Source organism: Cervus canadensis, chromosome 1, assembly GCF_019320065.1.
Source record: "Cervus canadensis isolate Bull #8, Minnesota chromosome 1, ASM1932006v1, whole genome shotgun sequence".
Taxonomy (NCBI): domain Eukaryota; kingdom Metazoa; phylum Chordata; class Mammalia; order Artiodactyla; family Cervidae; genus Cervus; species Cervus canadensis.
Window position 1 is genome coordinate 36,219,863 of NC_057386.1, and position 19,611 is coordinate 36,239,473.

General features: G+C 35.9%; 1 protein-coding gene across 1 annotated transcript; it reads left to right on the plus strand.

Annotated features, from left to right (window-relative positions):
* Window positions 1-3,695: 3,695 nt before the first annotated feature.
* Window positions 3,696-18,774, plus strand: SPATA22 (spermatogenesis associated 22). The gene is made up of 9 exons (XM_043477226.1): window positions 3,696-3,809; window positions 5,161-5,278; window positions 6,353-6,481; window positions 9,773-9,833; window positions 9,966-10,061; window positions 11,462-11,804; window positions 12,817-12,949; window positions 15,252-15,349; window positions 18,448-18,774. Exons 2-9 carry the CDS (start codon window positions 5,236-5,238, stop codon window positions 18,637-18,639), a joined length of 1,095 nt encoding a protein of 364 aa, XP_043333161.1. The 5' UTR covers window positions 3,696-3,809; window positions 5,161-5,235; the 3' UTR covers window positions 18,640-18,774.
* Window positions 18,775-19,611: the final 837 nt, after the last annotated feature.

The window sequence follows — 19,611 nt, forward strand, 5'->3', positions numbered from 1 at the left end:
GGCTGACTTAATTTTTCTGGGCTCCAAAATCACTGCAGATGGCGACTGCAGCCATGAAATTAAAAGACGCTTGCTCCTTGGAAGAAAAGCGATGACCAACCTAGACAGCATATTAAAAGGCAGAGACATTACTTTGCCAACAAAGGTCTGTCTAGTCAAGGCTATGGTTTTTCCAGTGGTCATGTATAGATGTGAGAGTTGGACTATAAAGAAAGCTGACAGCCGAAGAATTGATGCTTTTGAACTGTGGCGTTGGAGAAGACTCTTAAGAGTTCCTTGCATTGCAAAGGGATCCAACCAGTCTATCCTAAAGGAGATCAGTCCTGGGTGTTCACCGGAAGGACTGATGTTGAAGCTGAAACTCCGATACTTTGGCCACCTGATGTGAAGAGCTGACTCATTTGAAAAGACCCTGATGCTGGGAAAGATTGAGGGCAGGAGGAGAAGGGGATGACAGAGGATGAGATGGTTGGATGGCATCACCAACTCAATGGACATGGGTTTGGGTGGACTCTGGGAGTTGGTGATGGCCAGGGATGCCTGGCGTGCTGCGGTTCATGGGGTCGCAAAGAGTCAGACATGACTGACTGAACTGAACTGAACTGAATTACCATATTATTAAGCTGACTCATGTAATTTTTTGGAGATTATAAATCACACTGGGTTTTTTTTTATCCTTTCTTTCAGAAAGCTTTCTAATGGTTAGAGACACAAGAACCAAATCAAAGATCACTGGGTCTTAAAAAGTTACTTTGAAACATAACTTTTTTGGGAAACAGGCTTTAATTTCTTTCTCATGAAGTTATTAGTAATTCCATGTCAACTTTCTTAGGGATCTTCCTCACTTTTTGCCTGAATACTAAAAGACAAACAACCATTAGTAATGTTCAAGACACTGTAATGCCTGAAAATGTCTTGAGACATGCTCTATATACTAACCAGATTATACGAGTTTATACAGACACAGCCTAATTTACTAGCAGCAGAGACTCTCCACTGGAATGTGTTATTCAAGAAGGGGTCTTATTAGGGGAAACTATGCAGAATACTGTACTAAGATGATTACATTCTTTTGGAGAAATGAGTCTGAGCCATATCCGATTTGATTTCATGCTCAATCACCCAGAAAGTCAAATATGTTCAAGTACTGAAAACATTATGTACTAGTAATGGGAAATCGTTCAGAAGGAGTACAACAAGAGTGATTCCTTACAACTACAGAGTAGTTTAATTTAAAACGTTTTTTGCCATCTGTTTTCTCAGTTTATTCACATATCCACTTGAGGCGATAGGAAGGGTTAGCAATTGACATCCCCAGTGCAGTGGTAAGAGAAAAAAAGACTAATTTGGTTAAGTTGCCGAGTTTCCAGGAGAAAACCAGGCCTGAGATCCAAGTTTTCTGAATCCAAGTCCAGTGTTTTTCACAGAACAATAGGGTGTTCCCTGTTATTTTTGGCTTTCCCCAAAATTCTAATTTTGCTCTTTCCAAATTCACATAAACAGTCACAACAGTGTGCTCAGGAAACAAACAAGCTTACAAACAAAACACATGATGGAAATATAAAATGTGAATGCTTTAAAATAGTTAATAACCCAATATCCGTTTTCTTCCTTTAAGAGATTATAATGCAGAGACCCAGAGAAAGCATAACAATAAAATTAAAATGCACACATTGAAATTACTGTTCTAATTTCAGAAAAAAACCCTGTAGCTTTTGGTTTTCTGTCCACATCCATGTACACTGAACACTTCAGTGCAGAGATGCAGAAAACAAGCATAAATGTAAACAGATGACGATCGTATTATTTAGTTACTTTGGTTTCAAGAACAGTAACTATGGTAAATTATTAACATTCGATTATGCTTTGTTTCTCTTCTGCCAATTTCTGGTTAGTTCTGTCCTTTGCCCTAGTCTCTCTGGAAATGCTGCTTCAGCTATCTACTTGTAGCTGGCACAAATGACTTGCAATTTGAGGCTTGTTTTATGGAATTTTAACAGATCAACACTCTGAAGCACATCTAACATTCATAAAGTTTCCTTTACATGTCAAAATGAATAACTTTTTTTGAGAGTTAATGAATTGTAGTAATTCTGTCCTATACTTACCTTGTATATTGTGTACAGAGTTTGTCTTCTGTGGAAAGCTTTATTAGAAAAAAAAGGAGAGCATTTCCTTAGAACTAGAGCAACAGAGGCTTTTCATACTCTTATACCAAGTTAACTTCCGAAAGATTTTTAACTCCCTGTTTCCCAAAGCACTCTAAATATCTGAACCCGAGAAATTTTTCTGAACTACAAATTTTTATTAGTCTAGTTCTTTTTGAGAAATTCAGAGAACTGATAGTATACAAACTGAGACTCTTTTTAGCTGTCACTATCTCACAATGAGGTGGAATATTTATCATCTGGTCTCAATCTACCTCTAATCCTATCTCCTAATATTCTCTTTGACCTATTCTTCAAAGAAATATATCTCATGGTCTCATACTCTTGTGAAGTGAAAGGCACTCAGTCTGAAAGGCTTCCCTGATAGCTCAGGTGGTAAAGAATCCACCTGCAACGTGGGAGACCCCATTTTGATCCCTGGGTTGGGAAGATCCCCTGGAGAAGGGAATGGCTACCACTCCAGTATTCTGGCCTAGAGAATTCCATGGACTGTATATACAGTCCACAGGTTTGCAAAGAGTTGGAAGGAGTCCTAAGAAGGACTTTACTAACAACCTTCTGTTCATCTCTGGGCCCCTCTGCACTTCTTCCCTTCATCTCCCTTAGTCTCCAAATGGTCAGAAGACAGGGTAACAGCAAAACATGGTCTTTGAACCCAGAGAGAAGTAGAATTATTATTCCTGGCTTCCAGTAAGTACTCAATAAATGGCAGCCACTGTTATTAAAAAGGGCTAACATTTACTGATCATTTACTGTGTGTCAGAACTGTTCACTTTCTCTTTTAATATCTTCAGGGTAATTAAGTAAGTATTATTATTGCTATTTTACTGAGGCAGGAAATGTAGGTTTAGAGGGGGTAACTTGTCCAACAAGATAAAAGGACCAGAGAGGGGCAGTCCAATAGCTGAGGGCCAGAGCCTGGGTCACTGCGCCTTCCCTTTGTTCTCTGGGGTCCCGGATCTCTAAGGCATGTGCTGTTTCCCTTCTCAAGCTTGTGCAGCACTGGCCCTGCCTTCCTGAACCGGGCTGTCTTCAAACCCAGGCCTCAGCTCTCACAGCCTCCTGGCGACTCCAGTGTCCCATCTGCTTGACCTTACTCTGAAACTCTGCCAGACCAAGCAAGACCCCTCTGACCTGGCTTTGAGGTCTATGGCCCTTGAGTTATTCTATTCTAGGCATACTCCAGGGAGCCACCAGCATCTCACAAACTGATGTCTAGAACTTAAAAAATGACCTCGGGGTGTGGGAACGGGGTTCGGTGACCAGCCCTGGGCCCAACTTCCAGACGAAGCTGGGGTGAAGACTGGCTGAGCACCACAGGCAACTAGAAAAGGCTTGTCCCTCTATTGGCGAAAATCTAAAGAGGCAGAGCCTTCCCTATGCCGCGTACCCCACAGTGTGAGAATGCAAGGAGAGGCGCGTTCATGTTTCCTTGCTCGAGTTTCTCCCTCCGTGTCCACTGAAGTGATGACGCCACGTTAGCGCGCACCCAGGTGGTAGCCTCTGCGCCTGCGCCGAAGGGGGCGTGGCAAGGTGCGCATGCGCACAGAGGGACTTTCGAGTCTTTTTGGAGGCGGAAAGGAGGTTGGCGGTTGTTGACTGGAGGCTGGGCGACCGTTGACAGAGGGCGGGAACCTGAAGGTTAAAGTTATGCGTCGTGTTAGTGGGAGGGCCAAGCAGAGAAAGCCCTAGTTACCAAACTGCCCCCCTCCCGAGTCAGGAGAGATTGTTGGAGGAGAACATGAGCCCTGGCTGGAGCTTTGTGTTCTTCTCCATGAGGCGCCCAAGTAGGCCCGATGGCCTCGATCTGAGGCAGCGGTTTTGGGGGCGGGTGTGTGCATGTGTGTTTGCGCATTGAACAAACTTTCTGCCCATTTGTCACCACCTGCCTTAATATAATTAGGGTCCTGTTGTAAGCTGGGGTAGGGAACACCTCAGGGTCTTCTGCCCCTGGGGCCAGTGGTCTACGGGAGGATGTGGCGCTTTTGTTATGCCTAAGTCTCAGAAACCGTAGTAGCCCTTGCTGTCCCCTTTTAGTTTCAGGTGTGTTGCGTTGGTATTTCTGGGCTAAGAAAAGGTCGCTTAACTTCTGTTTCCTAGAATGGTGTCAGGAATATTCTCTAATGGGCCTGCTATATCCAGGTTCAAGGCCAAGCTGTGGAAGCAAAGCTGAGGCAATCCCTAACCTCATGTTTCCCAAGCTTTATTTCCAAAAATGATAATTGATACTGTTTACCCCAGTATGATTTGCATTATTACTCAGTGGTGTTCATGTCTCTGTCTCATGGGGTCTCTTCTGCTCTTGGGAGCAGAAGTCATCTTACTTAGGTTTAAATCTTAATTTTTCACAAAATAGGCAAGTATGTATTAAAGTGAGATTGAAATATAAGAGGCTGGACATGGAAAAAAATTACAAAAGAAATCCTGTGGTAAAAGGAAAAAAAAAAAAAAGATCTTGTTTCACTTGGAATTACAGAAACAGAGTTGAAACTTATCATTAAGTTATTATAGATATTAAGTGAGGCCTTAGTCTTTGGTATTGTATAATCCAGAGATCTCAAACTAATGACTAAAGCACATGATCTGCATGGTGTTTTAAAGTGAGACAACACATTCTCACGTGGCTAGTTCAATTGTGTATGTTTCCTCCCTGGCCTTGTAAGCATGTTTGCCAATATTGTGGTCCCTTTTCCTCTATGTACATCTCGTTCAGAATTATTCTCACGTTGGGGCCTTGATTCTGAAGTAAATTACATAGACTCCGTGAAAATTCACATGTGTTTAGGAAACAAGATTATAGCCACCCTAGTCTTAACTTCAAACTAATTTGAAAAAATGTGTCATGTTGTAAATTGTTACCTGGAAAGAGAAAGACTCCGTAGGGTGTTTATCAGGTTGGTCATAGCTTTAAACCGTAATTTCAGTAATTACTAGACTGAGCACTTGATTTTGTCATTGATACAATATGAGGTATAAATTTCTTTCTTTGAAGGTTTAGTCAGACAACTTCATGTTGTAAGGTTGGAGCGCTGGAGAATAAAAATTAGAGACTTTGATATTGAAAGAAATGAAGAGAAACCTAAATGAAAATCCAACTCGGAGTACAGCAGGTATTGACTGACTTTTACTTTTAAAATTTCTGTACTTTGTATGTAGCATATATACAAATTATATATATATATATATATATATATATATATATATATATATATATATATATATAACCTATATAGATAAAACTTTGTGTGTGTATATATATATATATATAGTTTGTATAGCATATAGATACAACACTTTGGAAGGAACTTTTAAAAATAATGAACAGATAGTCTAGCCTCTTTTTAGGTCGAAGGAAATAAGACAAAACACTTATTGGCTTAGGTTTAAGTAAAATCAGGCTTTTCTGGATTTGCTCTTGTGTTCTTTTTATAAACCCATATGATTGATTTGTTTTGTGCTTTAAGCTGAAGATAAATTAATAATCTCCTAATTTTTATTTGTGACTTATTTGAGATATTTATGTGCCAGGGAGATTGGATATATTACCGTCTAAGTCGTTCTCAAGAATGATCCATAGAAAATATATATTACAGACCCCTGGAGTTCTTGGTGAAATTGCAAAGTTTTGACTTCCAAAGCAAATCTACTGAAATAAAATTTATGAGAGTGGGGTCTAGGAACTGACATGCTAATTACAGATAAATCTTAGTCAAACTAAAGTGAAAGAACCATGGCCTTAAAGGGTCTGCTACTATAGTCAGAGAGTGATTAGGATTTTGGAAAGCATGGGTCAAATTTTGGTTCTCCTTTACCTGTATTGTACTCAAAGGGTTCCTTCCAGTTGATAAGCAAGCACAGGAGAGAAGTAAAGAAAGCAAAAAGTGGGTTTGGCAAGGGTTGGGGGATGAGGAAGGAGATGCGAATTACTGCTAAATAAGAGGAATTAAGGTGATGGTAACATAGAACAAGAAAGGATTTTTTAGAGAGACAGATAAGTCTATTTTGGATCTTTAAAAGAATATAAAAATAAATCAAAATCTATATAAATATATCTGTAATAAATATAAAAGTAACATAGAAATAGACAAATTCAAATAGTATATTATTACATACTAATAATTATTCTATAACTAGATCTGATTATTTGCCTATTGTGTACTAATTTTTTGGTACTTTCAATTTAGGCTGTTTGCCTGTACCATTGTTCAATCAGAAAAAGAGGAATAGACAGCCATTAACATCCAATCCACTTCAAAATGATCCAGGTATCAGTAATGCTTCTGACAGTTATGATTTCCCTCCTCTACCATCAGGTAAGAAAATAAAGTGAAAATTCTCAGAAAATAAGAAAGAGGATTATAGAAAATGGCAATTTCTACTGTATTATAATGGAAACAGAAAGAAAGTGTATTTTTTTCTTCTTTCCACTATCCAGTTATAGGAATTACTTGGCTCTTTCTGAGCATTCCAGTACAACAGTTAGAGTTTCCTTGTTTACAAGGGTGACTTAGCATTTAAATGGGGTATCTTAAATCTGGAGCCTTTCTTCTAGTGAAGTAGTAACCTATATTGGAAAGAGTTTTTTTTTTTTTTCTATTACAAAACACAGATATTGTGACTTAAACATTTGGTGGTAAAGAATGGAGAAACTTAAGTTGCTTCAGGAATAAGGATATGAATGGGAACACAGGAAAAATGGAAGAAAATAGAACTTAAGAAGGTAGAAGCCAAGGAATTTCTTGTGCTTGACCCTAGTCTTTTTTTCTCTTTGTAATTTTTGCCTTATTTCGTTTGTTGACTTTTCACTGTTTCATCCATCTGGCTTCCTTTTAGTGTCCACTGGTATGTGAACTAAGTTGCCTTTGCTGGGTGTTAACATAGCCTTTTAGTTCTAGTTCTCAGAACCCATCATTGGCTGCCCTCTGTTTCTCTTGATTCAAATTCTAGAGACAGCAAGCCTTGCTTCAACTCATGTTTTTAAATGAGGTCACTGAAATAATTTTTTTAAATTTATTTATTTTAATTGGAGGCTAATTACTTTACAGTATTGTAGTGGTTCTTGCCATACACTGACATGAATCAGCCATGGGTGTACATGTGTTCCTCATCCTGAACCCCACTCCCACCTCCCTCCCCATCCCATCCCTCAGGGTCATCCCAGTGCACCAGCCCTGAGCACACTGTCTCATGCATTGAACCTGGACTGGCGATCTATTTCACATATGATAATATACATGTTTCAATGCCATTCTCTCAAATCATCCCACCCTCGCCTTCTCCCACATAGTCCAAAAGTCTGTTATTTACATCTGTGTCTCTTTAGCTGTCTTGCATATAGGTGCATTGTTACCATCTTTCTAGATTCCATATATATGTGTTAATAAACTGTGTTGGTATTTTTCTTTTTTTCTTTTTTTTTCCCCTGTGTTGGTATTTTTCTTTCTGACTTACTTCACTCTGTATAATAGGCTCTAGTTTCATCTACCTCATTAGAACTGCTTCAGATGCATTCTTTTTGATAGCCAAGTAATATTCCATTGTGTATATGTACCACAGCTTTCTTACCCATTCATCTCCTGACAGACATCTAGGTTGCTTCCTTGCCTGGCTACTGTAAACAGTGCTGCAGTGAACATTGGAGTACACGTGTCTCTTTCAATTCTGGTTTCCTCGGTGCATGTACCCAACAGTGGGATTGCTGGGTCGTATGGCAGTTCTATTTCTAGTTTTTTAAGGAATCTCCACACTGTTCTCTGTAGTGGCTGTACTAGTTTCCATTCCCACCAACTGTGTAAGAGGGTTCCCTTTTCTCCGCACCCTCTGCAGCATATTTTGTTTATAGACTTTTTGATAGCAGCCATTCTGACCAGCATGAGATGGTACCTCATTGTGTTATGATTTGCATTTCTCTGATAATGAGTGATGTTGAGCATCTTTTCATGTGTTTGTTAGCCATCTGTATGTCTTCTTTGGAGAAATGTCTGTTTAGTTCTTTGGCCCATTTTTTGATTGGGTCATTTATTTTTCTGGAATTGAGCTGCAGGAGCTGCTTGTATATTTTGAGATTAATTCTTTGTCAGTTGCTTTGTTTGCTATTGTTTTCTCCCATTCTGAAGTCTGTCTTTTCACCTTATGGTTTCCTTCATTATGCAAAAGCTTTTAAGTTTAATTAGGTCCTATTTGTTTATTTTTGCTTTTATTTCCATTACTCTGGGAGATGAGTCATAGAGGATTCTGCTGTGATTTATGTCAGAAATTGTTTTGCCTATGTTTTCCTCTAGGAGTTTTATAGTTTCTGGTCTTACATTTAGACCTTTAATCCATTTTGATGTTAGTGTTAGAGAGTAGTGTTAGAGAGTGTTCTAGTTTCATTCTTTAATTTAACCTTATGGTTAGGCCTCTCATCTCTGAAATAATTAGCTGTGGTGGTTTGGCCTGGGAGGTCTTAATGTTTACTTACTTTTTACTTCTCTTTGGAAGAAGGCATGGACAGTCAGATATTCTGAAATATACTTGGTACCTGCTGGTTATATACCTTTACATTTTGTGGGACCACACTTAAAAAGCTTTAACAGGATTTTCTGCAACTAGAATTTTAAAATCCTTTAATACATATATATATCAGTACTTATTAATTTCATCCAGTGTGCAACAATAGACCTTAATCTAGCTTTAAATCTATAGTTATTTTGTTTTCTTCCACATTTGAGGAACTGAAAGTTTGAATTTCATATTATTCTCATTTTTATAGATAAAAGGTTAAAAAATTCTTGTGGATATGGAAAAGTGGGCCTTTATCTGGTCATCTGCTATTTAAAAAAAATTCTCTTCTATTTAAAATATTTTATAAGTGTGAATGACAGATGATCTAAATATAACCATTTAATGACAGATGATCTAAAATAACCATTTGAGTTGTTCCATAGGCAAATGTGCATAATCCTGAAGTACCGAACTTTTCAAGCTCTGACCAGGATTACTATCTGTCAGAGATACAACAAAATATCTTATCGTGGGTAAGAGAGAGGACTAGATCAGTGTTTTCCAATTTTTTTTCTTGATCCATTAGTAGTTTAGGAAATAACCAATCTTTTAAAAAAATAAATAGAATTGAATAGAGTAAAATAGAAAATGTCAGAGTGTATATACATAGTAAGTAAGAAAAAGAAAGGATGGTAAAATTGCTATATTCTCTCTCAAACACACACAGGCACACACATGCACACACACACGCGCATGCTATGTGTGTATTTTTTCTGGGTTTTGATGTATTTCTTGCTGTGGGTTGGGATTAAGAAACATTGATTACACTGAAATTTGTATTACAAAGTGTAAGATACTTTACTAGGATTGACTGTGGAAGATAAACAGATTAAATACCTTGCTTGGAATACAATGGGAAAGGGATATATCTAAAAAAATTAGTAAGACAGACTGACTAATTCCACAACAAAGTACTTTTAAAGAACATGTCCACATATTCAACTTTTTTTCTCCTTCAGGCTTTCAGTTGCCTCCCCCACATATTAATTAAATATGAAAGAATTATTTTCCCCCAAATGCTACCTAACTTACCCTTACCTGTGTTACTTATATCTTTTGAGATTGGGCCTGGGAAGCTGTGAATCCGGAGTTGCCTCCTTTAACAAAAACAGTGAACATGGGGTATGTGAAAAAAATGTGTACCAATAAATGCATGTGTCTGTTACTGACTGATGTTAGTCTTCTATGTATATTTTATATTTCTCAATTGGGGAACAAATTATTAATAGTTAATAAGACATATTTCCTTGAAAGGCAAATACCACATTCAGTTTCTCATCCCCTGAGAAGTGAAAATTCTGTGTCTAAACCTATTCAATCAAATGCTGAGAGAAGCAAGAGTGATTGGAGGTGAGTCTACTTAAGACTTTTCTTATTCTATTTCTTCTTCTCCTTCCCATCTCCTTTACTCCCTTTTCTCCTCCTCTATCTTTTCCTCCTTTCTTAAACAGAATTGACATTTAGGAAATTTCTATACTGAATCACTAACTATAGTGATATTAGCTGTGTTTTATGAAAGAAGAGAAAATGCCATATAAAACTTTAAAAATAGGCAAATTTGGCAGTGATTATATTTCCAAAGAATACTTCATGTTGTAATGAAATTTCTGTAAATATTTATCATCGTGAATTTATGATTTTGTCATTAATGTCTAATTGACAATAGGTAAAGAGTCAAGAATAACTGTACCTAAATGTTGGATATATTTAGAAACTGAGAACCAAATAGAATGCTCAATCTTACCCTAGTAAGATAGTCAGCTCCAAGGTAAATAGGATGGAAATAAGAAAGAAAGATGGAGCATGAAATGCTCTGTTAAGATGGTGAGGGCACTTGTCAGAGGTATCCAAGTTTAATGTCTAAATAATGTGAAAAAAAATGAATAGATAGAAAAAGGACATGGATCATTTTTTAGGTTGGACTTTAGTATTCTTGGGTAAGTGGTAACTACTGAAATAGTTTTGGATTATTTTCCTTAACAAGATTGTGTTGCATTGTTTGCCCTCTTGTGGTACTTGTGGTATTTTTTAGGAAAATTATTCAGAAATAAATATTTGTGACTTAGGTTAGTTTTTCCCTGTGGAACTTTTACCTAGCCTGCTCTGAAATTATACTTTTAATTTTAGCATCATTAACATCATGTTCTGATTGGCTGGTACAACTCACTTAGGTTAATGTAGCTAGTAAAATGCTGAAACAAATTAATAAGTAAGACTTTTAAGCTACTCAGTAAAAGTACAAAATTTCTAATCAGACAGCTATCCACCCTGCCTATATCTATTTTCTTTGTGATTTAAAATCACTGACAAGCCATAGTTTAACTTTTCAAAAATTTATTTTGTAGAAAATTTAAAAATAAATATATAAAAAAGGAAGCAAACATCCTCAAAATCTTACTATGCTGAAAAAAATCTTTCTACTCATATATTCTTGTATAGTTTAAAAATAAATTCTTTGGCACTTGACTTTGAGTTGGGTTCTCTGGGTTTTGGATTGTCAGTAACTTGCTATGTGACTTTGGCAAATTATTTCCTCCATAAGACTCCATTTCCTCACCTGAAAAGAGAGGCTTAATATATTCTAGGGTTGCTGTGATGTTGTGTTTAGAATTTCTAACTGGTCAGTAGTTGCAAAATAGTACAAATTACCATATAAATGAAGATTAAATAATTCATTAATAATTTTCTTTTAATTAAGAAAAAGTATATAGAAACAAAACTGATACCAAATTTTTAAAATACTATTACAGCTACAGAGATGGCAACAAAAATACTAGTTTAAAAACTTGGAATAAAAATGATTTTAAGCCTCAGTGCAAAAGAAGAAATCTAATGACAAATAATGGAATAAATTCCAGTCCAATGAATTTGGGAGCTCAACAGCAGAGACAATTAAGAGTATCTGAATCTACTAACTTACCTAGCCAAAGAGAAAGTGAAGCACTCAGACAAGCAAAGTCGTCAGAAATACCTGGCTCCACAATGAGAAGTCTAGACAAAAACAGCACATTGCAGGCGTTTAAGCCCAATTTTCAACAAAATCAATTTAAGAAAAAAATGTTCGATGGTTTTCAAGAAGTAAACACCCTCAAGGTAAACTTTTCAATATTGTTTGCATTTTTGTATTTCAATTAAAAAATGTGAGATAAGTATTTAGAGTTTACAGAGATAAGAGCATTTGAAATCACTCCCTTGCATACATTACTGAATTAGCACAAATAGCAAGTTCTATTGATAGGAGTAGATGAATGTTTTTTTCCAATGTATTTTCTTAAAGGTTGTGAATGGCTGCTCTGTAAATAAATGTAATGTTGGTGTGCCCATGAGAGGAAGTGAGCTCAGGGTCTTCCTACTCCACCATCTTGGCCATCCTACTCTCTCAGTTGATTTTTAAAAATGCCAGAACTTTCCTATCTCAAGGCCTTTACACTCACTATTCCCTTATTCCTCAGTCAACAACCTATTTAAAATAATAATCTGTGTGTCTTGTTATGCTTTTATCCTGTTTTTTAAAATGCACAGAATATATTAATTTCTGACATTCTATTATATATTTATTAATCTTCTGAATCCCCTATTAGACTGTAAAATCTGTGAAGGTAGATAGGTTGTCTACCTTCAGTATTGTTTCCTTGTTAGCCATGTCTAGCACATGGTAGGTACCAATAATTGCTTTTGGAATGAATAAATAAATGTGTCTGGATTTCCTCAGAGTGTGAGCACGTTAGGGAAAGAAATTGTATTTGACTTACCTGTGTTTGTCACAGAATTGGCACACGATGCTTTAAAAATACTTAAAGAATCAACAAATGAATGAGTAAATGAATGCTTGTGTAAAATAAAAGATAAAAAGAAAAAAATCTTCTTAATTATCTCCAAATGTATTCTAGTCTCTTCTCCTTTATAAAGTACTAATGATACTTTTAATTTAGGGGAGTAACTGTACTAAAATTTTCGGTAGTTCTTTTTTACATATTTTACATAGTATTTTAACATATATTACACTTTTGCCTATTATAAGGACCTAGAATCTTTACATAGAAAGTGAATGAATATGATGAAAAAAATTACAGGTTTTTCTACTGCTGTGTTTTTATTTTTTCAGAAGGAAACTTCATCATATCAGTTAAAGCTTAGGGAAAAAGATAATTCTTTAAGAATTATATCTGCAGTTATTGAAAGCATGAAGTACTGGCGTGAACATGCACAGAAAACTGTACTTCTTTTTGAAATATTAGGTAGGTGTACTACTTCAAAAATACTTCAGTAATATTTGGACAATCGTTTTGAACGATTAATAGGAATACCTAGGGGATCTTAAAGAAAAATAAAACTTTACAAAAGGAGATTGTGGTTTTTTAGGATTTTCTTCAGTTCCTGTGTCTTCATTGATTTGTGTGACTTAAGATGAACTTGGTTATTCATGGTGGTAGTATTCTAATTTGTAATGTTAAAACTGGAAAGATTCTAGCTCAACCCTTGAAGTAGGTGAGAAAATGAGGCAAATAATTAAAATAGACTTGACTAAAAATCATAAAGTTAGCAGTAAAAATAGATCTAGGCACCAAGTCTCCTTATTCTCAAAGTATTCTTTCTACTATATTACCCTAAATCCAATAGCAATTTCTATGTAAGTTAAATTATAAATTATATATCCTAAAAGAACATTTGTGAAGAATCCTTGATTGATATGAGTAAACACCCAATTAACTTATCCCTACAGTTTTCTGAATTAATATTCAAAAGGGAGGAGAGTTTTATAGAATGTTTCTGGAATTTAATTTTACTTAGAATAAAGAGATAAACAACAAGTAGAGATTCAAAACATTTCTTTCCATAGTTTAAATATTCAATTTAATTTAAATTATGAAATATTTTAAGCATACAGAAAAGTTCAGAGACTATAATAAATAGCCACATATCTATCTTATAGATACCTTTGAACACCCCATCTGTTTTTATTCTTCTCTAGAGACAGTCACTGTGGTATCTTTCCTTTCCATGCTTTTACAATTTTGCTCTGTACGTCTGATTTCATAAATTTATATGTGTGTATTTACTGTTGTTGTGTGTTTTATACTGTAGAGTTTACATTTTCATCTGGCATTATGTTTTTGAGATTTAACCATCTTTCTGTCCTGTCACAGTGTTAGCTTCATTCTGAGGTTCCAATATGGTCTTTCCAGCAGCTTCTGACTCTTCCCTTATGATATTAAGAGGATTATCAAAGTTCTCTATACCATACATTCTTCTTTACACCACATCGTCACATTCTTTGATAGTTTCTTCTGGTTGCTCTTTTCCAGAAACTAGCAAATGACTGTTTGCATATTAATGTTTCTGACTGGGCAGCAAGGCGCTCACTGTCACTCTGAACTCTGTGTCTGGGGAAGGGGCTATACTGACTGGCTTACATTAGTCTCAGGTCACTCCCGGGTCTGGGGGTGGGGACACATCCAATCCAAATCATACAGCTAAGAATGGCATAGGGGAAATTTCCTAAAGGAAAATCTGGATATTATTAGGGGAAATGGAGACTGACCTCAAAACAAGAAGTGTTTACTATCAATACCTAATAGATGGCTATTAAAGGAATAAATAGTGGTCTCATTTGATAGTGATTTCTTAAGATTAAGCTTGAATTGTCATTTGAATTTTTTTTTTATTTGTCATTTGAATTTTATAGATGAAACAAATTTGGAAGAGGTTAAAGTTTTTACAGTTTAGTAAGTTGAAGAACTGAGACTCAATTGCATGACTTCTGATTCTAATTCAGTGTTTTTTCTTCATTAATTCATGATGTTTATTTGTTATACGTGTGTATTTAATATGTGGACTTCCTGGTGACTCAGACAGTAAAGAATCTGCCTGCAATGCAGGAGACCTGGGTTCAATCCCTGGATTGAAATATGCCCTGGAGAAGGAAATGGCAATCCACTCCAGTGTTCTTGCCTGGAGAATTCCATGGACAGAGGAGCCTGGCGGGCTACAGTCTGTGGGGTCGCAAAGAGTTGGACATGACTGAGCAACTAACACACACACTTCGGTGTGTAGTATGTAGTAGATTGGTCTGAGGATTTAACCACTGCATCAAACACATTCACAAAACTTCAGGGACTTCCTGGTGGTCCAGGGTTAAGACACAGTTCTTCCGCTGTACGGGCACAGGTTTAGTCCTTGGTCAAGGACCTAGGATCCCGCATGCTACACAGCGTGGCCAAAAAATAGAAAGATAAAAACAAACAAACAAAATAAAACAAAAAAAAACAAGAAAGTTTCAGATGGCCAGTTATTGTCAGTTATATAAATTTTGTTATATAATCAGTTCCCGAGTTGGAGAGGGCCAGAAATTTTGTTTTCCTTAGAATAAAATGGTTTCAGAATATCTTTCCCTTTTAAAATGCTTTCATATTATTGTATCAGTAAAGCTATGAGAGATTGGTATGGAAATAGTTATTTAAATATCAACTTCTCGTTGTTAAATTTTATTTGCGTTTTACCAGCACTGATTTTCCCCCCCTCTATTTCAATGTTGCTTAGCTGTTCTCGATTCAGCTGTTACACCTGGCCGATACTGTTCAAAGACTTTTCTTATGAGAGATGGGAAACATACTCTGCCATGTGTATTTTATGAAATAGTGAGTATTTGTTTTAAGTATTCTTTGCAAAGCCTATGCCAACAAAACTTAGAAATGCAGGCTATAATTCCACTGTAGCAGAAATTCTGTTTACTAGTAGTACTTTTGACATTTTGTTTGGTTAAATTCTGATGTTAAAATTGCTTATTTGCTCAACTGATGTGAAGAGCTTACTATGTTACAGGGGCTATGCTAGATGCAGGGGATTCAAGTGGAATTTAAGTGGTAACTGGCCCTTTCTCTCAAAGAGTTTATAATCTCAGGTAGAGGGACAGATACATAAATGTTACACTGTATATAATAAGTGGTATGACAGACATGTGTGCAGGGTTCTATAGAAGTAGATAGGATAGGTCAGATCAGGGAAAGCTTTTTGAAGAATGTAGTAACCTATCCGACCTTAGATATATAAGGTCTAATAAATTAAGCCAAAGTGTTGGAAATTAGGGGAAGAGGTGAGAGGAATACATTCTAAACTGAGGGAGCAGCTCCTGTAAAGACATGAAGCACTGATAGAGCCTAGATTGTTCAGGAAACTGCAAACAGTTTACAGTTACCAGAGTATGCAGTTAGTAAGTGACAGGGTAAGGGTAGTCGTTTTGAACCTGGGGGATGGCAGGAACAGTGGGCTGGGATGTAGGGAAGAGGCTTGGTAACAAAGGAGAATGGAAACCTTGTAAGACTTACATACTTTGTAAAACAGTTTGGTATTAAATCTGAAATTGAGCTTAATTCTGAAATCTCACTTGGATTCCAGTTTTTACCCCACCATTCACTAGCTTTATGACCTTGAGTGAGCTGCTTAAACTTCCTGTGCATTAGTTTTCTAATCAGTAAATTGAGACTAATTCCCACTTTGAAAGATTGTTTTGGATATTAGGTTATAGAATATCTGAATGCATAGCATCTAGCACATAGCAGATGATAAGAAATAGTAATTGCATGTTATTTTTAGAATCTTAGATGCTTATTATTTTTCTCTAGTCTAAATTTTAAAAGATTTTTATTAAAGTATGTCATATACAGAAAAGCTGTACAATTCTATGAAGTTACCACAGAAGTGAACCAAGTTACCAAGGTTAAGAAATAGAACATTGCTTTCACCCTATGTATCCTTGTGCCTGTTCTCATTCACTACCTGTTTTCTGCATTAAAGTAACCACTATGGTGACATTTAATATAAGTTAATTCTGCCTGTTTTTGAACTTTCTGTAAATAGTATCATATGATTTGTCTGATTTTATGTCTGATCTCTTTCACTCAGTGAAATGTTGTAAGATTCATCTATGTTGTTGCATGTAGCTAAAGTTCATTTATTTATGTGTCTATGTGATATGAATATAGCACAATTTGATTTTCTATTCTACTGTTCCTGGATGTCTTGGTGGTTTCCAGTTTTTTTTGTTATTATGAATAATACTCTGTGAACATTCTTGTTGTGCACATGCATGCCTTTCTATTGTGTATATACCTAGAAATAAAATTGCTGAATTGTAGTGCCTGTGTATGTTCTACATGGAGTTATTGCCAAAGAAATTTCCAGAGGGTTATAAGAGTTTATGAACTCAATCAACATAGGAGAGTTGTAGTTTTTCTTCATTCTTATCAACATTTAGTACTGTCAGTCTTTTTTAATTTAGCCATTCCAGTGGGTCAGTTTAGTGCTATCTCATTTCTTTTTTTTTTTTTTTTTGTGCAATAAAGTTTTATTAAAGTATAAAGGAGATAGAGAAAGCTTCTGACATAGACATCAGAAGGGGGTAGAAAGAGTACCCCCTTGCTAGTGTTAGCAATGGAGTTATATACTCTCCAATGAATCCAAAGAATGTCTGGAGGTTGTAAAGACCTCACCAGACCTACTCCCATAATTTACATTTTAAGATAACAGAGTTGGCCAGAAGGTTTAATCCAAAGACTGTCCTCAGGCAGGATACATCCTTGTAAAGACCAGACCTACTCCCATAATTTATGTTTTAAGATAACAGAATTAGCCAGAAGGTTTAATCCAAAGACTGTCCTCAGGCAGGATACATTATTGTTGTATAATCCTAAGGAATGTAGAGGAAAAAAGTAAAAAAGTTTGTCCTTTCTTCCTCCTTGAATATTCCAGACCTCTCTCTCCTTGGGTACTATCTCATTTCTCTCCAGTTCCCTGATGACTAATTGAGGTTCAGCACTTTTGATGTTTACTGGCCAGTGAGATACCTTCTTCTGACAAGTCTGTTCAGGTCTCTTATTTTTTTCTATTAAATTATTTGTCTATTGATTTATAGGAGTTTGGAAAAATCTATTCTGAGTGCAAGTTCTTTGTCTATTATATATATTGCAAATCTTCTCATACTCTGTGGTTTGACTGAGAGGTTTTGGAGCTGGCTTGTCTTTTCCTGGCTTATGAGTTCTGTGGACATAGCTCTTTTGAATCTCCCAACCCTAAGCCTGGGGTGGGGGTGGTATGGTTACCAGAATCTCTTTTCTTTGGGGAACCTTGGACTCCATTTTTTTCTCCTAGCCCTATAAGCCCATAGAAGCTCTGTTCAGTTTATTAGACTCTTAAACTGCCTTGATTGTGATCAGCAGTTACCTCAGAGGGGGAAGGTATCCCCAGATATCAGGCCCCATTCTGGACTTCTGTCCTCCCCCCAGTTAGGGTCTCTGCAGTTCCTTACTGCCGTTGGTATCTCTCTGATGTCTGTGAGGATATTTTTAAATAATTATTCCATCCAGCTATTCTGATTGGTTTTAGTGGGAAAGTTGGTCTGAACTAGCTAGTCTGCCATCTACTGAAAGGGGAACTCTGGCAGTCTAATAGAAGTGAGTATTCATGTGCTGTTATATTGGGAATTATTCTGTCTTTTAAGAAACAGCAGCTCACTTGCTTGTAAGAAGCCCTACCCAAATGAAGGTCTTTCTTCTGTAACAGGGCATCCATTTATGCCTATCTATTATGGTCTTATCAGCAGGGGGGCCCTAAATGATATAAGGGAATTACAGCATTTTGTGGTAATTCATATTTAGTTGATCATATTATTAGTTTAAAAAAATTTAAATTCAAATGAAGTCATAATTAACTTTATTGATATTTATTTTTTGAAAAACAGGATCGTGAACTTCCCAGATTGATTAGAGGCCGAGTTCATAGATGTGTTGGAAACTACGACCAGAAAAAGAATATTTTTAAATGTGTTTCTGTCAGACCGGCGTCTGCTTCTGAACAAAAAACTTTCCAAACATTTGTTAAAATTGTAGATGCTGAAATGAGATATTATACTAGTGTAATGAATGAAGTTTAAGTAGTGATGAAGGAAGTTTAAATAGTATAAAGTAAGCGTTTTTCTGTTATTGTTTAAATTATCATCTCCTTGGTTTTTTGGCTACAGTTTTTGTGTATTTGACTTGTTGAATTAAAATATTTAAATCCTTTTAAATGTGGAAAGAATTTTTGAAAAATAATTTTACTGTTTTTATAAAAGTGGTGCATTTGCTAAAGTTAAAAAACCATTTCAGATAAAAATGCTCAAAAGAATAGGAATAGGTAGATACTAACTTAATATGAGAAAATAGTACATTTGAGTCAGACATTCCCACTGAAGGCAAGAACAAGACCTGTTGCCCATTGTCAGTACTGTTACTGAGCATTATACTGGAGTTGCTAGACTATGCAGTTCATTTAATTCACATATTTAGTGGGCATATACTCTGTGCCAAACACTATTTCATGTCCTTGTTTGTAACAAAGCAGTTAACAAAGTAACAAAAGCCTCTGAATTTATGGTATTTGTATTCTGGGACCCATAGAATATGTTAGATAAACAGAGAAATAATTGGGAGATAAAAGAGAGATAATAAATATTGCTATTGGTAGATGATACAATTGTACATATGGAAAACCTAAGAAAATCAACTGAGGAACTACTATAAAATGAGATAATTTGGTAAGACACTGGAATAGAAAACTTAATATGCAGAAATCATTAGTAGATGTTATGTATATGATCTGAACCATTAGAGTGTAAACTGGATAATGATACCATTTAAAAAATATCTAAGACTAACCAATACTAAGTAATAAATGTGGAAAAATATGAAGAAAACTTTAGAATACCTACTAATGAAGGACACAAAAGAAGACTTGGACAAATGGAAAAACAAAATCATTTTCTTGGATAGAAAGACAAAGGTGTTGATTTTTCTAAGATTAATTTGTAACTTCTATAATTTTTCTCTTTCTGTATGCAAAACCAAACACACGCACATTAGCCAAA

Excerpts from the sequence above, each read along its gene's own strand:
- SPATA22 (XM_043477226.1), top strand. The coding sequence starts at position 5,236 with ATGAAGAGAAACCTAAATGAAAATCCAACTCGGAGTACAGCAG. Across the intron at positions 10,062-11,461 it reads AGAAGCAAGAGTGATTGGAG|CTACAGAGATGGCAACAAAA; the intron begins GTGAGTCTACTT and ends ATACTATTACAG. Across the intron at positions 12,950-15,251 it reads ACTTCTTTTTGAAATATTAG|CTGTTCTCGATTCAGCTGTT; the intron begins GTAGGTGTACTA and ends AATGTTGCTTAG.